The sequence below is a fragment of the Pomacea canaliculata genome, linkage group LG1, assembly GCF_003073045.1.
Source record: "Pomacea canaliculata isolate SZHN2017 linkage group LG1, ASM307304v1, whole genome shotgun sequence".
NCBI lineage: Eukaryota > Metazoa > Mollusca > Gastropoda > Architaenioglossa > Ampullariidae > Pomacea > Pomacea canaliculata.
In genome coordinates, this window is record NC_037590.1 from 9,931,145 (window position 1) to 9,951,748 (window position 20,604).

General features: G+C 41.5%; 1 protein-coding gene across 1 annotated transcript; it reads right to left on the reverse strand.

The window, feature by feature from the left end:
• Window positions 1-1,536: 1,536 nt before the first annotated feature.
• On the reverse strand, window positions 1,537-19,335 carry LOC112573340 (metabotropic glutamate receptor 3-like). Its single transcript, XM_025253620.1, is given in 9 exon segments — window positions 1,537-5,037; window positions 6,096-6,248; window positions 6,251-6,562; window positions 6,779-6,959; window positions 8,364-8,503; window positions 8,505-9,221; window positions 11,722-11,953; window positions 12,435-13,073; window positions 18,632-19,335. Coding segments are annotated over 8 exon segments (2,400 nt in total). The 5' UTR covers window positions 12,626-13,073; window positions 18,632-19,335; the 3' UTR covers window positions 1,537-4,563.
• Window positions 19,336-20,604: the final 1,269 nt, after the last annotated feature.

Here is a 20,604-nt window from a genome sequence, read left to right on the forward strand (position 1 = left end):
CTTGAGGAAAACATGGTTTGAAACATTTCCCAGTAACACTCAGTTGCTTCTTGTGTGTTTCAAATACTCCCAGTACTTAATATCCTTGTCCTGTAGACACGACATATCGTTGTTCCATCTTTTCGTCGCCGTGAAAATGTGAGCGACAAATCCACAGCCGCTGATTGGTTGACGGTAAAGTACCACGTGACACGTGTACCATGTGAATAACAAATTCAGTCCGAATCCATCCATCTCATCTTTCCAAGCAAAACACATCCGGATGTAATCCCCAGACTGCACCGCGATGCTTTCCCAAGGACGAATTGTTTAGAAAGACGGAGAGAAGATGAGGAGTAAACATGAAGACATTTTATAGCCGCCATCACTCTCTCACCAGACCTTGACCTCGTGGAGGTTGTTTCCCTTGACTCGCGACTGTAAATTTGATGCACTCGGTGAGGTTGTTGAGGAAACGAACACATGGGGTTCTTTGTCCTAAAAATGAGCCATCTTTTTTTAAATGCCCTGAGTGGAGACAGGAGAAAAGCAGCTGATGGGATTGGCAAGGGAAGGAAGCAGGTGCAATGCGCGTTGATGTAATGACGGAGGTTATTTTCTCACAGAGTGATCTCCCAGGACAGTGTTCGATCGTTTGAATTTACTTCCATCTCACAGCTCTGGTTGTGTTTGTTATTCTACATGATTAACTGACAGGCGTGGTTTATTAACTGTCATGTTTATTAAATGATTACAGCTTTCAATTTTTTTTTCAAGAACAGAATTAATGTTTCTCTTTCCCCGTCGTTAAAAAACCGTACTCTTTCCAATAAACCACCCATAATGCAACGCAAAGGTTTTTTTTTTTTTTTAAGCGATACCATTACCGTTAACACACTGGTTGAAGCCGTCGACTACCGTCTTTATGGCAGTTTTATTCATTGAATGAAGTTAATGCTTCTGACACTGGGAAAGGGAGATTATTTCCTACGTGACAAGAAATAGGAGGTGTTCTATACTAATCATTGACTGGTGCTGATGAAAAGAGCGACACTTTTTACAGATGGCGCTTGCGAAAGGGTAGAGCAGCACGAATGCCTGATAGTGTCTAGTATTATACAGTAGACAGCCTGGGTCTAGTATGCGAAACGCACACTGAGTTCTTCTGGACAGGGGAGGTAAATGCCATAATAGTTTGCTCTTGTCGTCGTCGAACAGAGCTGAGATAAGCCATCTGCCTATCCCTATATAATTAGCGGGCATTATTTTATCATACTCATCACAATCATGATCATCATTATCATCATGTTAAACGGAAATTACTATCTTTTCTCTCTCTCATCTCTAATTTTCGACGCCATGTTGTCTTTGGTCGACCTTTTTTGTGTCTGGCTATGTGCTGCAAGAATTGCTATTTGAACGAGTTTTTCTTTTCAAGACACAAAAAATATGTCCACCTTCGTTTTGCATTTGTAATCGTTGTCGTATTTCTTTTGATTATAAATTGTTCACGCGCATGGAAGGATGAATTTCAAGTAAGTATTTTATGACTGTAGACATTTAATAAATTGCAGAAAAGCTTCAGAAAAGTAAAGTGTTATTACCTGCTGACCCTGGTGAGAAGGATCAGATGTACAGTCTTCGTGTTGAGTCGGTTATAAGTCTTCAAATCGCGGTTGTGCCATTCTGCAGTAATCTTGCTACTCGTAATATTCATTAACAAAAACCAACAATAAAATAAATCCAACGTGAAACACGAAAGGGTTGACAATACCTCATTAGAGTTGAAATAAAAAAACTAAAGAAGTTAGAGAAAACAAAGCACGCAAACATCGACAATTTACAAAAACTACGAAGATACCGCGGCAGATCACTCAAATACTGAGAGTATCGCCTTATGAGTACCAAAATGGCAGCTAGTGACCTTCAAGTAGAGCCAGCCAGGGTCTAGATATTATTTTCAAACTGTGGAGAAAAAGCTTGCATCTCATCTCAGTGTGGGAGGATTTTCAGATTCTATTTTAAATTTCGTCTCGGGACACGCACCTCGTCTCTGGGTGTGTCATGTATTCACCTTGAGGGCTTTCAGGTGTGTTGTAAGAGAGAAAGAAGAGCAAAAAAGTTTTATTCCTGATAGAAACATGGTAAAATGATTCTAAATAGGTTGCAATTTTTTCCGATGCATCTTCTGCAAAAAGAAACAGAAGCACAGCCAGCCAGTTCCATGGAGTGAATTATCAAAAGACAGAATGGCGAGGTGCAGGGGAGTCTGCTGACACGAAAGCACAGAACAGCTTGAAGGTTTGTCTGGAAACAGAACCCACAGGTCTACACAAAGCTTGTGGGGAGAAACATGATGAGTGTTAGTCTAGCTTCTTCATCATCAGACACTCGCCACCTCTCGGACCACCACCCTGACCGCAAAGCGCGTGATGCATCATCCCAGGCAACGCTTGGCTTGGGTCCAGGGGATGAAAAGGAACCTTTATCCCTCCCAAGTCATCAATTTTCAACACAGTGTTAAGGATTCTTGGTATGACATTTTTGGCGAGGACAAACACATTTTCAGTAACACATTTATGTGTCTGTGTATCTAAACATATTTTAGTAATATAAATGATAACATTGCACGAAGAAAATGTGAAATAATGTCAAAATGTTTTCTTGATTTAGAGAAACGTTCGTGAATCACTGGAAATGTTACTGAAAGTGACGCCCAACGCGCACTCATTCAGCAAAACATTAAACATCAGTTAATCGTCTTGAGATCTCGCGAACACCCACACACAAGCCTCAACAGTTAACTCATTCAGGACCTTTCTGTGAGCCTGACCCACTCGACCTCACAGCCCTAGAGGACCTCATTACTTCTGTGAAAAAGCAAGCGATTGGCTTTAATCTAGGACTCCATGTTGACTCTTTACCCGGAGGACAAAGGTCAAAGGTATGAAAGGACATAATGGCCAAGATAACTATTCTTCAAACAAGTGTAATGTTATTAACGAGAAACCGTGTGGTGTAAAGCCGACTTGCCGATTTTTTTTTTCTATTCCCGGACACCAAAAACAGGGAGAACTTCACAGAATTTAGCCACTGAAATTATTATTTTTGCATGGCTTTTCTTGCTTCATAATTTGACACCCAGGTGTTTTTCATCAGGACTGGACAGAGAAAAGTGTGTAAACACTACGATTTCAATCCCCAACTCTTTAAAATTTATTTCTCGACAACCTCCCGAAGAACAAGAAGTTGGAGAAGAAGAAGGATAGTGAGGAGGAAGGAGATAAAAAAGAAAATACTGAATACGACTTAGTTACGTGTTATGTAAATACGACAGTAGAGGGCGCTGCTGGCACAAAGTGTAGGGGAGGACGTCCTATCGGCAGACCAATGATGTACAATTGTACATATTTCTAGGTGCAAAGCAGTGACCCAAAAGGGCGTTGGAAAGAATGACAACATCTGTCCTTTGAGACCACTTAGAAACTGCAATTAATTCCTGTCAATGAAAATGATATTTAGCTGACGCACCCAAGATTACTGCTGTCAGCAAATAGTAAAGACATTTTAAGGGGAGCGCCGAGGCGAATAATAAATAAATATAATAAGAACACAGAGGATAGTGTAAATAGTGAAGGTGGAGATGAGAGAAGGAAGAAAGAAACAAAGAAAGAAAAAGAAAGACTGAGAGAAAGATTAGAGATCTAAGATAATATAACACATGAATGATGATAGCCTTGGACACTTCACTAGCCATACACACACATAAAAAATAACTTGATTACAGCTTGTAACAATTTTAAAACAGCCTAATTATTTCAATGGACCAGCAAGGTAGATAACTCTCATTGTGTTCGATTAGGAAATGAGCTTCTAAAACATGGATAATTTGCGACTGGAAGTAATAATTAATGGCGACATACATGTTGAAGAAATTTTTAAAAAATAATAACGCCTTGTTATTTAATTTAAAATGTGTTTGGGTATCTTTCTCCTTCTCCCCATCTCTTATACGTGCACGCGCACATACACTCACACGCACACGCGCCTTCACGTGTGTATATATATATACAATAGCTTCTTTTCTTCTTGCAAGTTCATCAGAAATTCATAACACCATCGAACTGCATATATACAAAAATAGAGATAAAAAAGGGAAATAATTGCAATTGTTCTTGCCAATTTAAATGCCTAAGTACAAACGAAACGTCGCTGTGGTCTTCAAGTAGGTAATTATCCTTCGACAAACGAGAACAAAACCCGGACGATGGGGATGTGGGGTGTCAGGGTAGTGTTTATTTTGCTACACGAACATTTACGACCTTTTTCATTGTAACGATTTTCAGATACAAAATGTCTTGCGGGATAAGAACACGAGCGGCGTACATCAAACAACGGGTGTCACGTGCCAGTGATAATCAGCACCGGGGATGGAGACAACCCTCTTCGTGTCCTACTGTGCTCGTGGCCACACAGACAGAAGCAACAGTTCAAATTCGATGAACGAGATTTCAAACACGGGAGAGACAGAAGAACTGCTCATGCTCCAACTCTCAGGTGTAAAGTTTTGTAGGTGCACGAAGATCACCCTTGACCTGCTTGCTGGCCTCCCACGTGATTATCAGAAGGGTTAGTCGTCCGGTTTTCTTTCAGGTGCATATCCTTCTCTGGAACAAAGTGCACGGCGTACAGCTTGGGAAGGAAGAGGAAGACCTGACAGGAAATGACGTTGAGCAACATGGCGAATCCAAGCGACATCGTCTTGACGACGTTGCTGTCGGAGATGAAGTAGGTGGGCAGGAAGGACAGCCACAGCAGCCCGGTGGTGTAGACGGAGAAGGTGATGAACTTGGCTTCGTTGAAGTTGGCCGGCAGGCGGCGCGTTTTGATGGCGTGCACGCCGCACGCCGCCATGATGGAGAGGTTGAGGACCAAGGAGACGAGGAAGCCACTCTGTGGGGAGGAACACTTCCTCTCCACAAACCTCACGCTCAGACTCGGCATCGTGGTGCTGGCGGTCGGGAGGTTCAGCCCCATCCACACGCACATCACAAGGAACTGCGGACAAGCAGACAAACGGTTATTTTGCGACCAGGCAGCTACAGAAACAAAATAAGCACATTAGCCAACGGACAAACCGTCAGGCCATATTTTTTGAAAACGGTTAAAGTAAAACAGATATCAAGATAAAACAGTTAATAACACGAAAGAATGGGATTATTTATTTTCTTTTGTGCGTTTGTATCCAGGATCCAATTTCTATCAGGAAATTTCTTGATTCAAGAAACAAAGCCATGTTGTGTCTACACCTCTCGTGTTTTCATTTCTAATTAACGGAGTCATTATTGTGTTTGCTGTCCACTCGGAAGACACCTCGCTTTAATTTACTGAAATTGTGGCCCGTTAGTAATTTTCCTGCCTCTTGTATGGTCCAAGGGATGCAACTACTACTACGCTCTTCTTGGTAACAATTCTTCAAGAGTTTCTCCCCTTGCTCCAGCCTTTACCTAAAATATTTTTTATTTGGCTTGTACTGACTTGAACTCAAATTGGCTGTCCGATACAGATCAGTTGTCACATGTGTGCAATTTTCACGATCAATTTCACACAATCTGAAATCTTTGTGGAGATATTATTTACTTTTTATTTTAAAATATAATCTTGGTTGTCTGGTTGTTGGCATTTTACACTGTCCGTAGGTGCAGTACGTCGATGTGGTCCACCCAAAATTTTATTAAAAAAATCTGTCAGACTGCGTGCAAGTAAAAAACTTCAACATTACTTACTTAGACTTCTCTCATCACTTCTGAGGTAATGTCGTCCTCTTTCACCCTTTGATAAATACATTTCGTAACCTTTCTCTCCCCTGGTGGAATAATACAATAATATTAATGTCATCTTTTCTCATCGCACAATAATTATTAGGCCCTTTATGAAACGCGATCAAGGGAAATGCTGAAGCTTCCAGGCAAATAATTTATAGAACTGTGAGCAGCAAGGCGAAGTCCTTCACTGAAGTTTGTTCACTTCTGTCCATGATGGACATTGTCAGGAGATCGTCCTTATGACTAATGTGACACAGGGATGGGTGAATACATGAGTTGTGATTTTCCCACCTGTGAAGCGACGAGGACAGCAGCGATGACTACCTGAGCCCTGGAGCCAATGAACAGAGGTTTTTTAGTGATCGCCTTGCCAGGCATGAAGATCCGGTAAATTCTGTTGGTCTTCACCAGGAGGGGACCATAGGACCAAGTGAAGGACAGGTGGAATCCCCAGTAGACATGACGCAGGTCGCAGAAGTGGGTTCAAGGACAAAGTTCACCACTAGGAAGCAGGTGATGACGTGACCGCACAGCATCATGAGCGACAACTCTCGACTACTGGCTTTAATCAGCCTCGAGTGCCTGTTCTTGAGGTACACGGCGCAGACGGTGCAGGTGACGAGGAAGACAATGAGATCGCAGGCCAGTAGTAGCTGCCCCTCCAGGCGCGAGAAGTGGACGAAGGTGGCAGGTATCGGCAGACATCTGGTCCGTGTCTCAGCATCTGGCCAGGTGAAGTTTTCAGCAGTAGGACATACCTGTGGAGGCAAGACAAGGCAGTCGTTTTGACATTTCAAAACATAATCACAAGATACAGCCTGAGTATCACTGAGACTGCGCTGTTGATGACAGAATACACAACACAACACAGAACTGAACACAATCACAGGCATAACTTAACACAATATAACAAAATACAGCACAGAGTACAGTTCACAATACAAATACGCTGACAGCCCAGGTCACGTGCCCACCTCGCACTTGGGAAGGTTGAGGAGGATCGTCCTCTCGTTGTCCCGACGGCTCACAGTACCAGCAGCACGAGGGCTGGGTCGTGACGGCCTGGTAACCCACAGAACATGGATGACTGCACACAGAGGATGGAACAGCCCAACCAAACTTGTGTAGGAGGGCAGAGTTCCATCGAACCTTGTTCTGGAATCAGAAAGCAAAGGGAATGACAAGCGACAGTGAAATTTGTTCGTTCTTAACTCCCTTAGAAGCGTCACCTGTATGCTAATGGTATACTCGATCTTGTCCACACGAATAAAGACATGCTAGGAATATTATTGTTACTCAGAATAGTATATCTACCACAGCGCTTGTGAGATCTTTATTCTGTTAATGATGGATTTTAAGTGCAGTGTCTAAGTCAGATATTTGTGGAGGAAGTGCGACTTCATTACATCATGTGATCCTATGTTTCACATCACAAATGAGGCAAACACATCGAATATTGAAAGTCAGATATGGTCTCTGGGATGATCTAGTCTTTCCACTTCCTGCCAATAGCATACAACACTTAAATAATAAACGTGTGAAGGGCCTTTGGTAAAAATACCCCAAATACCCGACTTTACCCGAAAAATACTGTAATATTTTCCTTGAAAGAGGCAAACCGCCCAGTAAATTAATCTGAATAGTTAATGTGAATAGGCTTTCTTATGCAGATGAATGTACACACTTTAAGCTAGAAGTTCAGGCTTGTACAGCTTTCCATCCTGAATCTTGTCTTCCGATGGAACAAACACAAAGAGTGAAGGAGGGAGCGTGGAAACGAATCAGTCAGTTCTAAGCAAATACAAAGTCTCCTTGCGTCACGCCCTGTATCAGGAAAATGTTCCATTTGTACAACCTCATATTTCTCTTCCTCTCAGATTATCGAGCGATGCCACTCGAAGAAAATAAGATTTATTCTTTTTCCTCCGCATGACACTTTTCCTGGTGGTATCAGCGCAAAATGGTTTACACCTTCCTTAATCTTCAAACACTAATTTGTCATAAGAAATGTCATCTCAGATTTTTATGATTCTAGCTACATCTATTTAATGCATTTGTCCCCCTTTATTTCTTCAGACTTCATATGCACATTACGTTTAAATTAATCGTTCTAAACTATTACATATTCAACAACAGGTATAAAGTATTCATTTGGAAAGTAAGGAAAGAAACAATAATCATGAAAAAAAATATATCAAAGGCGGCAAACACCAGAAAACGGACAGATTAGGGAACCATAGAGCGAGTAACATATTGCTCGAGAAAAAAAAAAAAGAAGAAACAAAAACCGCATAATTATAACAAACTTTCATATTGAACATATTTCCTACCTTCTATGTTGACTAAGAAAATGTTATTTGAAAAACAGAAAATGAAATCATGAAATGAAAGAAAAATCAAAAGGAAATAAAGAACCCAATCAATGAGATTGAAACAAATGAACAAACAAACGAACGAAAAAAAATAATAATAAACAGTTAGAACAAAACGAAATGGAAGGAAGACAGAATAAACAACCAATTGTGTAAAATACACAAATTTTTAGAAATGAGCACCAACCTTGTCAAAGAAGCCAAAGGACTGATTAACGGTGTCCCACACGCCCACCACGTGCTGATGCATCGCTTCGTCTCCCAGTACAGGTTGCGGATCTCGTAGTTGCCCTGCAGGTTGCCATACTTATCAAAGCTGATGTTCACCGATTCACCTTGAAACTTTAACAGTGCGGAGAGCATCTCGCAGCTGCTCAGACGTGAAGCACGTGCTGGGTGATGACGTGGCGTTGGAGCAGTTCCTCGTCACCAGATGGAGCGCGTGCGCCAACGCGTACACGGCGTTCATCGAAAGCGAGGCTGTGGCCTCGGTCTTGTACTTCGTTGAGTTTACGATCATCAAGCTGTCGTTGCATGACGAAGAATCGCAGTCGAAGAGGTCGGCGAAGAACTCCTTGAACCACGGGTTCCGGGCGCCGCTGGACAGGTTCATGAGTTGGAACTCCTTCTCGAAGCGGTCCACGGGGGAGGAAACAAAGTTAACGGACAACAGCCCAGAGGCCACCGTCCCTGCGGCCTCAAAGTCGGAGGGGTTCATAGCGATGGAATCGCCGCCCACCCAGGTGAAATTGTCGTTGAAATTCTTTCGCTTGAGGGCCTCGAAGAGACGCTTGGCCTGTGCTTGGGTTGTGAACAGGACCACCACCACGGCCTGCTTCTTATCCATTAGCTTGTTGATCACCTCGTCGTAGTCGGTGTCGTTGAAGTTGTCTCTGATCTCGGCTGTGGTCGCCGTGCAGTAGCCGATGTCATCCATGTTCTTCTGGATGGCTTTGTACCCTTCGGATCCATAACTGCCCCCAGCGTACAGCACCGACACGTACCGCCATTCAAAGACTTTCAGTATGTTGACAATAGCCTTTGCCTGCACAAGGGAGGAAAAAATATATGATAAGACTTTATTTATCCCTGAGGGCAATTAGTAAGCAATGGTTAGAACCACACACTAGAACAACATCACCAATCAGCCACACCATCATAGATTCATACCCGCCACACCAAAAGACCCTCATTCAATCACAGTCCAAAGCCTCCTTTCACCATAATTCGTTCACAGTCTGCAGCGTTCAGAAGTCGCAAGGCCAAAGTAACAAAGGACTTCCTCATCACCATCATCATGATGTAAAATAAAAAAACAAACAAACAAAAAAACAAAAAAACAACAACCACGGTTTCTATTTTTGCAATGCATTTTCAGCTCACAGACAGAAACTCTGAAGCACTGTTCTCAAACTGACGAACAGAGGAAAAATGAATAAATCTGCTGTTTCCCACTCGTATTATTAGTCAACTAGCAGCAAAAGACGATAAACAAAAACCTCATTGACAAGTCATCTGCACGCTGACGTCAGAGCGCGTGCGTTGTGCAAACAGCCTTCCATTGTGCGCGTGCCCTGCCCCAGGCTCCCTCATCACGATAGAAGCGGTTACGAGGCTGAAATCTCCATACATGAGCACAGTCGTGTATTATTTTATAGACATCCGTGATAAACGGTTCTTGTCAGATGACTTCTGGCCACGAACAACTTTCCTCGAACAGTTAAAAACATCCAGCTGTTGAAAAGTGTTTAAAATTTTGTCGTTTTCCGCCTCTCAACCTACAATTTCAAAGTAAATTAACCTTGTGAGTGTTCGGGTTTCCTCCTTTTTCCTTCTGACCTTTCTGGAAAATCCTTCGTCACAAAGATCACAATATTTTCGTGATTGTTCAATCTCAAGCCATAACTGTGAGCGTGCAGGAGCAGAGTGGTCTTAACAACAGTCCGAGCATCATGAAGGAAATTAAAAACATTTCCTTCTTTTGTTCTTTCTTCTTCACTTGCCCCGCATAAAATGAATAACTGCAACATCCCTCTAACATCCTTGTTTTATCTTTTCTTTGCCACCTTTTTTCCTTTCCGCTGCACCACCCTCTTCTACACTTAAGGCCAATAGTATAACATCTCTCTCCATCCTTGTTTTATCTTTTCTTTGCCACCATCCGCTGTCACTGCTCTGTCTCAATAGTCGTAACAAGTCTGATGGCAAAGGACTCAGATGAACCTTCCAGACGTTTACGATAAAACAAGCGCAACCTTTGAACCATTAAAGGCTTTCCTTATCGCAGGAAAAAGACTTTCTTTGTTTTTTGAAAAGGACTACACTAAATAAACAGCAAGAGAAGTTAGGTCTGTGATTTTGAAATAGAAAATTATGATACAAGACAAACCAGTAAATTAGACATTGAGATGAGCAGAACATTGCAGGGAAGGAAGGGGACTAGGCGGGTGAGATGGTCAGACTGGAGACAGGAAAAAAGATGTCGATAGAGACACAAGAGACTCAGTTGTAAAAATGTTCAAGTATCAGTTACTAATTGTGCTCGAATCTTCAGATGTTTTAATGGAAGATCATTGTTAAAGCCTGGTGATAATGCTATGCTTAGGCACGTGAATGTGTTGTGTGTTGTCTCTGTGTTGTTTGTATTATGCAGTGTGTGTGAGAGAGAGAGAGAGAGAGAAAAGGAAGAGACAGATATTCAATAGACTGTTAGAGAGACAGAGAGAGAATGTAATAGTAAAACTATGATAAAATATCATCTATTAACATGAAATGTCATATGCTTTAAAAAAAATGTTGCAGCCGTCGTTAGAAATGTTTATTCAAGACATGAGGTGCAGTACAAAATATGTAATTATTTTATCTGGTACATGTCTTAGCTACAGTTACTTCTGTGCTTCTTCGTTGAATAATTACACAATCTCTAATTTTAATGCATGGGTTTTCTTATATCAGCTAAAGGACACCAAGATTCTCTCTAAAATTTGTAGAAGGAAATGTCAAAGGACACACACCACGATGTGTGTAAAAGAGAGAAAGAATTGGCTGAAGGGATGACTAAGTAAACACAACTACAGGCAATCACCCGTATTCGTTGTCTTTGTCAGTCTACATGCACAAGGTCTCCTACCACTTCGCATCAACCCTGTGATATTTCAGACAACATTTATTGACAGAAGGACCTTGGTATTCTGTGACAAATCAGTTGACTTAGAGTGGCTAAAAAAGCAAACTGGACTCTGCTTGTAGGAAATGCCAGAAAAGAGATAACAAAAGTAAATGGCCATTGGGTCATGAGCAGGCCAATCTCATGTTGTTTGTTGTTGACATTCCGTCTTCGTCGTTTCCTAAGACTTGCAGGAGTTCTTGCTGCTTGTTTCAGAAGGTGATGGCTATTGTATGATATTAACATTGAAAGGTATCTGAGACATTGAATAAAGGTCACATACACCAAAATCCCAATCATACACTCTTGTACAATATATATATAAAATATAAATATAAATGGATGCTCAGAATGGTGCCAACGGCTGTGCCAGCCTCACCTGCATGGTGTCGGAGGGCACGGTGCGGGAGAAGAAGTCGTACTTGCTCTTGTCGTCCAGCAAGGGGCTGGAGGAGGCGTAGCTGAGCTGCGGCACCCGGAAGACGGACAGGGTGTCGGCCACTTGTATCGTGTTGCTGCTGCTCTCAGCCGCAATCACCGCCACGCAGTCGATACCCGGAAATTCACCCGATGCTGCAGTGGCACTGGGCTCTTGGATGAAGTGTAGCGACCTAGGAACCCGGTGATCATGACACCCGTGAACAACTCACTCTATCACTCTCTGTCTTTCTGTCTCTTCGTCTATTAAAAAGGAACAATCTCAGTCCTGCTATTTCAAGAAATTACATTTTTATGCAATTGTCGTAAAGAAAAATCCATTTATTTGTTCAGCCAAGACAATTCTTGATGATTATTATCCTTGGCGCATGCAACCTTCAATGATGGTCTAGTGGGTGTGGAATATAATGACCTTTTACTTTTTTGAATGAAGGTTTACTTTCATCATTTGTTTCGTTCAAGAGGAAGAGAAAGTTGCGGGTTGGAGACCTATTCACATGACTAGAAAATCTTCCCCTGCTGCCTTACATATATCATGCCCTAGGCACTATGACCCACTATGGTCTCTAGGCTATCGTAGTTTGACCTTTACTTGCTTTAAAAAAAATATAAGAAAAAAATCAAGTTCAAACTGAGTGAATGAATATTGCCTACCGGGCCAAAGCAGTCAGTTGATTGTTGCAGTCGTCCACGATGGTGAAGCCTAGCGTGATGTTGGGCAAGATGTCCTGTCGTCTGTTGATCTCCTCGACGGCAAAGACGATGGCCTCCAGACGCTGCAGGGCGCCCAGCTCGCGGATCTTGTTGGAGCAGAGCTGGGTGGCATTGTAAGCGTGCAGCGACATGATGACCCCGAGGGTCAGGTCACCTGGCTGCGTGAAGTTGACCCAGGGCAACTCTGGCACAGACCTAATCCCTCCGCCATCAGCAACCCCGACAGAGGACAATGTCCACAAGAGGAAGAGGAGAAGGCAGAGAGGTCGATCAACGCGAGGGCAACAGCGTTCTCTGGAAGCTGAGAATCCCTCGTCGTCCACCTCTCGATGGGACCCTTCTTCTGATGATGTAAAGTGGTCTTCACTTGTCTGGACAGAATGCAATTCCAGATCGAGTGCAGAGAGAAGGTGACGCCTCCACTGTAAAGACGACAGATTCTTCTGCGTTGTCTTGACATGTCCAAATATATTAGTAATGATGGTAATGAGAATAATGTCACAGTGCGGCCAACCTGTCCAGACCTCCTCTCTGAGTGTGCTGTCTTCTGTTTCTGCGCTACAGGCTCAACAGCTTCACCTTAGAGATGACAGAAAAGTACTGAGATATTGTGACAGACGTCTAACAAAAACTGACGCCGATGAATGAGGAAACATAAAAGAAAGACGAGAAGTATAATAACTCAGACAGACATGTCAGCTGGCTTAAACTGATACTGGAGCAGGAAGCTTTTCTTATTCAAACTGTTTGCAGTTTCGGCCCACGCCTGGCACATTGTTTACTTATTTGTGTACAAATAGAAATATCAACACTAATTTTAGAGTTCATAAGAATCATGGTCAGTTCTTCAAAGAAAGTATCAACATTTTTTTCTGATTCGAAAGTTGTTGGGAATTTTCAGGACCATATAAAGTTCATGTAAAGACCAGGAAGGTCCGGGTCTCTCATTTTACACTGAAGTTAATTCATCTTTTTAATCACTGACAGTGAGCTCCCTTTCAGTGTTTCAATCTTAGTCAGATTTTCACGCCCATTCTCAGCTGTTAGAACTGTTTTTACTTCCTCATCAACATCATGTTCACAGACGGCTGTTTCACAAAAACAACAACAAAATCCCTTGAAACTATTTACCTATTTACAAAGGTCACTCTGGGTCGCTGACTTCACATCGTGAATAATTAACAACTGTAACGATAACAGAGTTTCAAGTGAGACATACAGGAAAGTGAAAGAACTAACTGATTGACTGAAAGCAAAAGGAAAAAACATCTAAGGCATGTTAATGACAGATAAATTAAAGACAGTCACTTTGCAAGCATTTTGATGAAGCAGTAACACCAGGGGCAAAACTTGATGATGTTATTAAACTTGTCAACTTGATTGTCTGTTTGGAGTTTTTCTTCCCATGGCGACTGTAAAACATTAATTACAAAGAGCAAAATTCAAAGAGACTTCTAATTAATTCTGGCCATTATTTCCATGACAATGACCACTGGTCTGGTGAACATTCACTTCAAAGAGCATTTCTCTGTTCATCGACAGATGCTTTCAGCATCAAGTGATGAAGGAGATACAGGGCTTTGTCTAGTCTGTCAACTGTTGTCTCGAGTGCCTTCACTTCGGACATTTTCCTTTGTCTGTCTTTCCATCTGTCTTTGTCCCTCAGTATTTTATCGCATCTAACAGTCTCTGACAGTTATAAGACAATTTTACGCTTTGCTAATGATGTAGAATTTTATTCAGATCTTTTGTATACCGCTTTTTTCCAAATGGAAATTCGTTTTTTAAAACAGTTTACAATCATAAGAAAGTTTGTTTGTTGGTCAAGTTACAACAGTGAGGCATGCTCGTGCATCTGTCTATCTCTCTCTCACATATACATATCTACATCCAGAGATGGCGAGGTTGCTGTCACAATCGTGATCTGACAGGAACTATACACAAAAGCTTTTTTCATCTTTACAATGTGCGAATCTTTCCATCTTCCGGGCAAAAGCGAGGCGAAGGAAAAGCCGAAGGAAAATTATGCGATTCGATTCATTCAAGTGTCTGAGGTTCCGGCCTTGTGCCTGAATTATACACAAATATTTAGCTCGTAGCCATGGCCACATCTTTTAGTCAGGAATAATATTTTAACAGTATGTAATAAACGATTTTTCTCACTGGGGTAAAGCATCTGATGCAATTATGTAATATGTCGGATAATTCTAATGTGCGGGCAGTTCCCCAAGAAACTGAAGGTTAATAAAGACTTTTGCTGTACAGTAAGTAAAAGAGAAGAATCAGTTTTGTTTCAAACCAAGCTAATGAATGATTTTTGAGGTATTTGATGCTTCAATTCCTACTTTTTGTATTCTGTATACTCAGTTAAATATAACTAATCTCAACACGATCACGCCAGCTCTGACATCTGTAATCAATCAGCCGGTCTTATTCACTTCACAATACCTTCATTCATCCATGCAAACCCAAAACTGATACTGACCTTTAGAAACCCAGACAGTTCCTACCCCTATGTACCCCTAAAGTATAAAGTATCACAGTAGTCGGAGAGGGAAGGAGAGAAAGATGAGAGAGAGAAGGATACAGTACTCGGTCTCCAGACCTACCTGCTCCCACCCAAGATTCCTCATTTCCACTAATTTCTATTTTCAATAGCATTTTGCCCTTTCTCAGTAACAACACCATCCGCACACATTTTTCGCAGTTTGTGTGAGTAGTTGTCAATCTTCTGTCTTTTGAGAATGCTGACAGGTGAAGGTCTCATGTGATAAAACTGTAGGCAAACTTCATTCAAACCTGCACGATTACGATTGTCAAAGTGGTCTCCTGATGATTAGCCAAGATGTCCTTCCCACTAATTTGGTCCCTCGTGTCTGTTCACTGAGGTACTAACACTCCAAGATTATCCTACAGAAAATCTGAAGGTTTTGTGACAGGGCCTCAGGAGAGAGAAAACTGTGTCTGTGCAACATTGTGTTAGTGCTGAGCCCAACCAACTTGAAATTAAATGATCTTGAGCATGATCTCTGGGAACTGAAAGAAGTCTACAAACTTAAAGAAATAATAATAATAAAAAAAACTGAAACTTTATCTGTGACTCAGAAACTGTCTGAGGCGGGATGGGAGGAAGGAAGATGATCAGAAAGGCGGATCCAACAGAAAAAAAGTTCATTCTCTACGGACTTCCTCTCTGTGCGGAACAAAGACTGTTGGATCACGAGATACAGTCCTCAGCCCGTTCCGGTTTAATCGTGTGCATCGGTAAAACGTCAATAACGGCTGAATGCGCTGTTTCTAGCACAAAGAGATACAAAAATAATAAAAAAAGTAAGTAACCACAATGGCACGATCATTTTTTTTAAAGAAAGAAATTCCCAAAGAGCACAAGACTTGAGAAAAGTCAGCTGGGACACAAGAGACGGGCTGTTAGAGTGTACGACCACTTGAGGAAATTATTTATTTTTGGTGGGGAGTCAGGACAAATTTGTAATTAATAAGTCTAGGGACCTGGCTGCCATGCTCTCCAGTCGACCGTTAGCACTGTTTCTCGCGATTGACTGAAGCAGACTATAAAGGCGCTTTTAAAATCGTATAGTTTGCGATTACCGAGACTGTAAGGAGTACTGCTGTAGCCGAGACAACATGAGAGGGCAGTATGGCAGTTGGTGAGCTAAGCATATAGCTCTGTTATAAATTCGTTGCTATGATATGCATTACCTTGAATTCCAATGACTTTAGGAAGTAAAAATTGTCTACACAAAAAGACAGTTGAAAGCTCAGTCAAATAGCATGCTCATCATGTATGTTGGAGTATTCACAGATGGCGTATGACAGTTACGATACATATATATAATTATATTAAATATGTCATCCTGAGATCCTCTGTTCGACACTGTATGTGTGAGCTCAGCAGAGAGTGCTCATCAGACCAAAACTGTGTTGAACTTCCTTTTTGTGAATGACTGATTTCTCTATAACTGACAACATGAGGTTGTACACTGTACAGTCTCTGTAGCCGACCCTGGAAGTGAACAATCGGTTCAGGATGATGTGATAGAAAGTGAGATACTTTACTCCACCATTTAGTGTATTTAAGTTCAAACATACATTTTGCCTTAAAACAGCGGAATTACAAAACACCATCATCAAGACTTTTCCACATTTTTCAAAATCCATCCAAAGTTTGGCTTTGCACGGAGTGTCCAGGCACAGTGAAATAATAGTCTCTACTATTGGATGATTTGACTGCCACTCCCTCCACTTTATGTGTGTCACCTGCGTAAAATTGTTTTCCTTTGTATTTGAACCGGTGGGCAGTTGGTGTGGCACTCATCATGCTTTCATCACCTGGGTCCTAGGACATTAGCACGGACTCACTAACAGGTTGTTGCTTTAATTACTTTTGACACAGAAAAGAGAGTGATGTAACTTTTGGAGGCAAGTCTTTCACCAGATTTTTATTTTTAATTGATATTTCGTTGCTGTGTTTCCCATGTATAATTATCTGGACGTTTTGCTTTTTCTGTAGTTTGTTGTGAAAAACTTCGTTTGCAAATTGTGCGTGTTTAAATGACAATATGGTTATGTTAAGTTTTAGATATCGAGCTAACTTTGTATTTTTATAAGGTGAATTATTTGTCCAAACTTTTAATGGCTAACATTTTTTATTGCAGTTCTGTGCTGTTTGTTCCCGATCTCGTATTTCACAACCACGTGACTGTCTGGTCCTCAAGAATAGCAAAGAACCACATCACGTGACTAGCTGAGTCTGGTCCTCAAAATTAGGAAGAAAATGACTGCAGTGTTGCTTTTTGAGTTTTAGTTTTAGCCAGTAACATTGTAATGTGCATCTTTGCAGAGAGGTATACACAAACGTATATACATTGGTAAGCACGTATAATACTATTACACACCATTCATTATCAAGAGAGAGAGTGCAAGGCTGTAGGTGATCACAGCGCTTTCTCTCTCTCTCACACACACACACACACGAAGTTACAATGAAATCGTTGAAGTGGTTGAAAGAAAGACGAAAATTGAAAAAAGATCTTCACGCTCTAACAACCTAATAGCTTGCAGCGTTCTGCAGTTTTGAAGCCAAGAATGAACTTTCTGAAAAAGATTATGGAATCAATACTGTCACAGCACTGACCGTGGATCAGCCCGTCACCACCACCACCAACCACCACCACCACCACACCACCACCACCACCACCACCACCACCACCACCACCACCACCACCACCTCTCTTTATTTTAAGAACTCCACTTTGGAAGCACTTGAGATATCCATCCTGGGTAACCTTTACTTCCAAGCTCACACTCTCCTGTCAATTCATTTGCAGCTTTAAGCTTTATGAAAAATGTGGATCTGATTTCTGTTTTATGTTTGCTTTTTATTTTGTTGCTGTTGCCGCAGCTAGCTGGCTTATGTTACATTCATATAATGAATGCACGGTCTGCCATGTTTTGTACAAAATATGAATCACATTCTGGGAAGTCTACTTTGTGGACATAAAAATAGAAATAGTTTTATTATGGTGGATAAAAAAAATATTTCAACATATGACTGAAGTGGAAAATCACAGCAGGATAACAAATAAGCTAAAATTAATAAAAGCAAAAGAAAGGAAAATCATAATTTTTTAAAAGGAGCTGATAAAGAAGACACCGGCAGGTTCATCTTTTGTTGACAAATAACAAACATATTTACACTCTTTGTGCCCCTTTTTTATGTCCATTTCTGCAAGTGGAATGTTTCACAACTTAATCTTGACTAATTAATAACTTATTAGACACTGGAGGATTCAGTGAAAGGAAAAACTGAACAGAAGAAGCTCAGCTGCATAATTTAAATTCTGGGATTAGAATGTTGTAAGCAGAAATAAAAGGTTAAACTGAGAAATATCCAAAGATCTTCACTGTTTGGCAAGTGAGGAAATAATGAAGTGTTTAGGTCTCAGGGAAAGCAAACAAGAACACAATCCCCCGTACTCCTGTAAAGTGCACTATACATAAATATAAATAAATAAATTTAAAAAGAGTTAGGTTCTATACTTTACATAAAAACTAGCAACGACGGCATAAGAATAGATATTTTCATAAAATTATAATAACTTGTAAGCTGTTCTTACTGCCACTGTGGATGCAAGCCTTGATGATGAGGTGACGTGTCCTGTACACATATACAGGCGCAGCGGCGGTTACTGCAGCGGCAGGCGATGGAGATGTGGTCGTGGCTGTTGTTGCGCTCACATCAGCACCTTTCTCAATCGACCTCCAGTGGCAGAGAGGTGGCCGAGACTTGAATGAGACGAAATTAATTGGCTTGCTCCATGAAGGGCAACTGAAGAGAGATTGTTCTCCCCTCCTCCCCACCCAGCAAAGGTGGAGGGTGCTCACACACCGTGGTGCTGCTCAATGGACGGTGCTCACACACTGTGGTGCAACAGCAAAGAGAATAAAAAAAAAAAAAAAAAATCCAAACTTTTCATTCCTCGCAAAAGGATAAGTGAAGTCGGTGAGATAAGCTCTTGGAACTCAGTCTCCGCGACCTAGATGCTCGTTTTACTCAGCTTTGTTGACTAAATTAAGACATGGATTGTAAAGAAAAACGGATGTTATCAAATAAACTGTGGATCATCAGGTTCTGACAGGCGGAACTGAGGACACGCCCTGCGGCGTGCACGTGTGTCCAGTCTACTCAGAACGTGAAGACAGCGCGTGGTAAACATTCTCACTGCCGCCCTGCTTGTGCATCGTGTTCACACGATATCGCATGTTCACTAAATCGTCACAATTACTAGGAAATGAGCACTCTTACCGTTACAAATATTACTGGACAGAGAGATTAAAAAGACGAAGAAAAATAAAATAGGAAAATAGAAAAAAAAAGAATAAAACGAATGAATGATTGTATGAAAAAAATGAGGAAAGAGAATAATTTAACAAAAATTAAAAAAAAGGGATATAGTGTGTATGGAAGAAGAAAAAAGAAAGGAAAGAAGGATGAAATGAATGAGGGAAAAAAAAGCAGAAAAGGACAAAGACAACGATGATGCAAACGACACTAATCAATGAAACACTAGTTTTATTTTCCGAACCACCCGAGAGGAATGTGAAGAAATGTGAAGAAAATTAGTTCCTTGCCTCGACAAGGTAAACTTTTATATTTGTTGAATTTGATTCGATGTTAAACATTGCAAGTTAACGGTAAACGGATTAACAGGCTTTCCTTCTAAACTCTCCAGGAAATGATTTTATTGTTGGCGCTAATAGAAAACAAAGTAGAAGCCTGTTGACAGGTCACTGTCTCTTGCTGAAATCCTCGCGTGGACATCGCGTGTATCACTACTGTTCTCTTCTCCACTCCCTCTCACTATGTTCCCCCTTTCCCCAACCGTCTGTGGACTCAGGTATTCAATTCCAACAGCTGGATCGACTGGGGGGAAAGGTCATGCACCACACGGGTATCGAACCGGCGCACCCCTGGGACGCCAGCACTCTAAGCACCTATTGACTGTTTATTTCTGTACCTTGTAAACAAGTATTTGTTTTCACCGCCACTGCAAGACACTTAAGGGAAGGCTGACTAACAGACTTTAGGTCGATGAGCAAACATGCGTAAACATGCAACATATATATAGCAATATATAAATATATTGTAATGTTACTAGCAGAAACGTGATGGGTGTGCACGTGTAAAAACAGCTGAATTGACAATATTCGGGTGGTGGCAAGAAATACCTGAACCGAAATGTCAGAGTTCACTTCGCTCAGGTAGACAATGAAATAATGCTAGAGTGTGTCTCCACGCACCCACGCGCGCGCACACATCATCATTAGTGTGTGTGGCCAGCAAGCACCAGAACCGTTTACTTAGCGCACGTGCGTTCTCGCGTTTCTCCACACTGCTTGGTGGTGATGAGGGTGCTCGAGTTATCGTCCTTTCTCAGCCGCCAGTCGGGTACAGTCACAGGGTATCGACCTGATCCCGCTCATCGCCGGGTACACTGTATTCTCAGGCTTCACGGTGAGCTATGGAGCACATCCTGGGCAGTGGATTAAATTTCTAAAATAACAAAAATAATAATACAGACCTTTTGGA